Below are 6,000 nucleotides of genomic sequence, written 5' to 3'. Positions count from 1 at the left end.
ATGATTTCGTGGAGCTCTCGCGCAGTAACCGTTAAGAACAATGCCGGCTGCTGTGCCGGTTCTGGACGAGCAGATGAGTCCAGCTGCCCCCACCTGCCAGCAGCTTTACTGGCCCCGGGCCCCTGGGACTGTTTCCACGCTGCAAGAACCGTTCAAGTCATCTTCAACCCTCTTATGACCATTCAAGATAATGAGGCCGTCTGGATTTATAGTGATTTTTATGGATGTAGAATTGTCAAAAAAATGTTCAATGACTGAGTGCTTCTGCCAATCCAAAAGTTACAGGTGATGATTTTAGTTTCCATTGACGGACGTTGCATCGTTTTGTTGTCAAAGAATTACGTCATTTATCCCCCTGGCCGAGTGGAAAGGAAGTGGGCTTGCCAGTTCCCCTCAGCAGGGTACCCAATCCCATCTTATTGTAGATTTCATTGTTAATATATATATTTTTTGTCTTTTAATCATGAATAAAGTTGTTGGAGAGTCCTCATGTTTCAGAGAGAGAACCACAGCGACAACTCTTTTCTTTTTTTTTGCACATGTTTAATAGCTTATTTCAAACGGTTTAAATTATTTGCACAGGTAGTGAACGTGAGTGGACTCTAATAGTAATAATGCCGGTGACGATTCCCTCTCCCGCGACTATTGCGTTGCCTTGTCCTGTTGACGCGCTCCTCCTCCTCCTCCTCTTTTTCTTTCTCGGAAGAGCCAGAGAACAGAAAGGCACCCAAAACTGCCAACGCTGCCACACCTACACCTACACCTACTCCAATCGCAGTGACTGTGTTTTTAACCTGAAGAAGACAGACGTGAAGTCAACTGAAAAGATTTAACATCAAACACAGTTTAAGTCAATCAGACATACTGTATATACATATATACACATAAAGTGTATAAAAATGTATTTGTCAAATAACAAACAAAAAAAATGTTGGTGTGAGAGAAAGTTTATAAGCTTCATTTTTGCAGCTCACTCATATCATACACTTACACCATGGTTTGACAGTAAATGGCCTGTCATCGTCCGCTTATCACAATTTATTCAGCAGCACATGTGGTTCTTATCGGCCGTGTTAAATCTGTGTGACTGAGACGCTTATGTGATGACCAGGTGCTGACTCACACCTGGCTGTGCATCGCTTTGATAAACAGCTTCCCCCACACCAACAAACAAACAAAAACATAAACACCACCGTTTAAAAACGACATCTGTTACATTTTGTTTCACAATAAATGCATTTAACTGGAACAATTTACTGTGAAGCATACACATATATGTATATACGTATGTATGTGTGTGTATGTATGTATGTGTGTATATATATATATATATATATATATATATATATATATACACACACATACATATATATATACACACACACACATACACACTACATGTATATATACAAACATAAATATATACATGTATACTTATTCACAAACACACATACACACATATGTATATATATATATTTATACATATATACTTATTCGCATATATACATACACACATATATGTGTGTATGTATATATGTGTGTTTGTGAATAAATATATATATATATGTATATATATATATATATATATACATATATATATATATATATATATATATATATATATATATATATATACATACATATACACACACACACACACACACACACTGTTTGTATAAACAGTGTACAGACACACACATACCTGCCGTGACTCTGGTTTGCCGTATCGCAGATTCGTCACAAAGTGTTCGCAGTTGTGCGTGACGAGGTTGTACCGCAAGTATCGACCCACCATCCTGCAGGCGTCCCGCACGATGACGTCAGGCTCGCGTGGCTTGTACTGGTCGTCGAGGAGATTCTTGATGATGAACTTGTTGCAGCCGACCACTTCCTGGAGCTTGTCACGCCTCACCTCTGCTGTGCTGGTGTTCAGGATCGAGAGCAGCTCTAAAACCTCCGACCCGTTATCTGCCAGAGAGGAACACCCATAGTAAATAGCCGTGGGAATAACACACAACTCTTTATATGGACATCCTGGGGTGTGTGTTCATAGGTCACATATTCAGGCTTTAAAAAATGCATTGTTTTTTATTCTTGTTATGTGTTTGACTTATGTGAGTCAAAGTTCTGATTCTTTTTATATCACATTTTTACTAGTGATATACTATACTAGCAATAATTGTATAGAAGTCACAAAATGAGACCGTCCTCTCTTTTCTTTTTTATACTTTGAACTGTGACGTGTTCCCACATTTTAAACATTTTCAGTACTTTTTCCTCAGATGTGTTTATAGAGTTGGTGAAAATGACGAAAAAAGCAGTCGAAACGCTCCGAGGTTTCAGTGTTAACTCACCTGCCGTAACCAAATGAACCACTTCATGTCCTCCGACGTAAACGGCCCAGTGCTGATAAATTCCGCGGTCGATCTCGATCAGGTCTCCCGGTTTCACTTTGCGGTCAAACTGAAAATGTAAAAAAAATTAAATGCAAATGTAAGCAGTAAAACTTCACAGTGTAGTCATTGTAGTCAGGAAGCGGCGAGCAAATACCACACCGGAATACCAGGCACCGAAATGTTCGTTCTTATTCGGTCTTAAAAATCCTAAAAACGGGGGTTTAATCTCCAACAATTACCAGGGAAATGTCTAAAATCTCACTATTTAACAGAGGAGTCTGGTTTATTAAGCGACAGCACAAACCCCGCCGCTGTATTTCATGACTCTCTATGACTTCTCTACTTTATACAGACCGATTATTGTCACATTCAGATCGTTGATGAAAAATAACAACAAAATGAAATGAGGTATCGTGACATGAAACCAATGTTCCTAGACGAAGTCTAAAAACAGTACACTGAAATGGTTCAAAGACAAATAAAAAAACCACAGTAACGGATAAAAGCATCCTGAGGTGACTCACCTGGTCCTGTGCCATCTTCTCACTTCTTCACGCGTCAAAGGAAGAACGGTTTGTGGTGAGGAATCAGCCCTGCAGACTCTTTATAACCAGGCTGCTCAGCATGGATTAGATAATCATTTCAAGTCAGAAACTGGAGTCACTGTGATAAACGTGCACAGAGGCTAAGTTTCCCTTCCGCTGAAATGAAACTTGGGAGTCATGTTGCAGTCACAGGATGTTGAGCACCAACCTGGAACAGGTGCAGTGAGTTGCCCAATCAGTGACTGAGTCACACTTCTCTCAAAAGGAAACACACAGTTATACCAAAATAAAACAACAATCTACTTGTTACAGTCCTGACAAAACGTATTACATGTAAAGTGCTTCAAATAAAATGGATTATTTATGAGCAAATTAGTTAAAGTAGAGTGTCCAATTTACCTAATCCCCAAAACGGCCTGTTTTTGGACTGTGGGAGGAACCTGGAGAAAACCCACACACACACGGGGAGAACAAAGGCAACATAGTGACACATGGAGAAAAGTTTAATGTTTATGGAAAGTCACATGATTTGACACGAGTTAATACAGTGAATATGTAACCACATATATAGATAGATAGTAGTGTACAGAACAATATAATACTAAAGAGGAACACTTAAATGTTTAAATCATGACAGACATTCTGATTTTGAATCAATAGAGTTCAATTTATACCAGAATTATTGTAATTTTTCTTTTGTGAGTGATTTTTGGTGTCGCTTCTGTGTTTACTTCTTGTTGTGTTGTGTCATCATGTCATTGTTTCTTTTTCCTTGTCTCGTGACGACAGAAACAGTTCCCTCATTCCATCAATCATCATCACTTCCATCACCGTTTTTATAACCTGCAATAGATCGACATAAAATCAGTTGGAAAGATTAAACAAGTGATCGGTCAATCACATGTTGTGAAAGTTCATTATGTCTGCTGATTGAACTTTTTTTTTGGTTTTTAGACAACAGTAAGTTTTCCTTTACCTTGTTTAACAGTTTATCAGCTGTTGTTGACCTGAAAGTGGCCTGTTTGGAATGGGCAGCAGTAAATGTAACTGGTTTAAAGACAAAATAGGATCAGTCAAGTTCTTCCACGCCAAAACTCAAAGTCAAACCATGTCTTTATAGTCCTTGCTTTGCGCACTGGGACACAGTCACGTTGGAAATGATTGTCCTTCGTTGGAGATAAGAGGCCGAGAGCCCAAAGCCTGACTGAAACACCTGAATTCAATACTTAACACGTGAGGACAAATACTTTTGTGCACATAGTGTTTCACAATAATAACAGATAATCACCTAAAAACATGAGCACAAACACATCAGTGAGCTGAAGTGATCATCGGGAGACTCACCAGTGACACTCCCATGTCTTCACCTCTTCACGTATCAAAGGCAGAACAGACTGTGACTCAAATCAGCTGGTAGATCAATTAAAAAGACTTAACAATCCCAAAAACATGGGTTAATCTCCAATCATTACCAGTGAAATGTCAATAATCTCAATATTTAACAGATAGTTGGGTCATCCATAACAGTTCCATGACAAAGGACAAAATGGAGAGCAAAGGTTCGTTTCTCACTGGATTTGTCATCTATAAAGGTTAAAGAATTAGCTGGGGTGCCCCTCACAAAAATGTGGGGACATTTTGTGAGAGCCATATATTCAAAATGGCCACTGTCAGCCAAGCTGGAATTGATTTTTTGATGGTTTGGCCCACAATGCTGCATAATAAATGGTTTCTGAGACTATCTGGGTCAAGCAATTCATAGATGATGTAGATGTATTGATTTGACCTATTTTTGAACTTCAAATTCAAGATTCTTTTTTTAATATTAGGCTCAAATGAAAGCTCTGCTCATACTGTGTTCAGTTATGAACAGTAGCATTACAAATAGGCTGCACACAAGTCATCTCAAAGGTCAAAAAGATCAAGGTTTGTGGTTGATGAGAAACAAACTGATGTCCTGTGTTTTCCATTAGTTACCTGAACTGTGTTCAATCATTTCATTATGAACAGGACAATTAATTAACACTTCTCAATAGCATAAAATATCTGTGCTGTATCCTGCTTTGTCGGTCTTTTTGTCCGCTGCATCCAAAGCGACGAGCAAAGATTCTTGAGCATGAAGAGCTATCAGAGGACATGAAGGAGAATCACAAGACCCTGGGCAATGCACTCACTGACAAAACCTGAGCCCTTTGACATCTCTTCATCTACACTGAGGTTACTACAGTCTGGCCTGGTCGCCTCACCAGAGTTCATGCATGACCTAAAGAGTGCACTTCCAGATGGCCAAGCTCAGGTTGAAACCTTCCTGCAAGAACGAGTGTTCACAAAGATCAAGCCTCTCACTGAAACCATCCACAGGAATAAGAGGCTGGAGAAATGATCTACACACCATCTGGTGCTCATATGAAGGTTGCCCATATGGAGACAGGAGATAGGGCTGTCAGCCCTGGTGGACCTTGCATAGGGATCAGGAATGATCCAGTCAGCCCTTGAGAGGAGAACGACTGAGGAGTGCCTTTCACTGTACAATGTAGATGGGTCAAGACTGTGAAGAGCAAGTTGTTAGAGCTCTTCAAGCTAGACCCAGTAAGTGAAAAACCAAAAGACCACTTGTGCTGATCTGGCGGCTTGCCACCCCCACACCTGAAGACCGTGCATCTCGGAAGCGGGACAGTCCAGAGTACCACTGGGGTGACTGCTTGGATAAAATCTGTGCTATGATCTTCTCACGCCACGCCAATTCATACCTCATCATCATTGTCAATGACATATATGACCTTCCCTTCAGCATCAAGGATGATGAGCACGATCGTCGGGCTGCAAAACATCCAAAAGGCCCAAATGTTTTCCCAAAGCCCGAAGACAGGTTCCCAGGTGCCGCTGTCCAATCAACTTGTAAAGGAACAGCTGAAAAGACAAGTGGGTCAGGTGCAGGGTGACATCATATACTGCGAGGGAGAAACATCAACCAACCTGAGCAGTGGCGTGGCGAATGGGGACTATGTCTTCAGACATCCAGAAGATACAATGCTGCTCTCTGCCTATGCAAAGGTGAG

At 40.4% G+C, this 6,000-nt stretch overlaps 1 protein-coding gene across 2 annotated transcripts in view; it reads right to left on the bottom strand.

The window, feature by feature from the left end:
- Positions 1–521: 521 nt before the first annotated feature.
- Positions 522–6,000, bottom strand: part of LOC122783405 (phospholipase A and acyltransferase 4-like) — a 56,717-nt gene continuing 51,238 nt past the window's right edge. The window contains exons 3-6 of one of the 2 annotated variants that reach the window (XM_044048183.1): positions 2,921–3,149; positions 2,355–2,463; positions 1,703–1,968; positions 522–794 (exon numbers count right to left, since the gene is read on the bottom strand). In XM_044048183.1, the coding sequence (XP_043904118.1) occupies positions 603–794; positions 1,703–1,968; positions 2,355–2,463; positions 2,921–2,935 (582 nt within the window). In that variant the 5' untranslated portion in view covers positions 2,936–3,149 and the 3' untranslated portion in view covers positions 522–602. Of the gene's footprint in view, positions 795–1,702; positions 1,969–2,354; positions 2,464–2,920; positions 3,229–6,000 lie in introns of those variants that run through there. The other variant, XM_044048184.1, reaches the window with a different exon arrangement.

Source organism: Solea senegalensis, linkage group LG16 (genome assembly GCF_019176455.1).
Source record: "Solea senegalensis isolate Sse05_10M linkage group LG16, IFAPA_SoseM_1, whole genome shotgun sequence".
NCBI lineage: Eukaryota > Metazoa > Chordata > Actinopteri > Pleuronectiformes > Soleidae > Solea > Solea senegalensis.
This window is presented reverse-complemented; position numbering and strand designations above follow the sequence as displayed.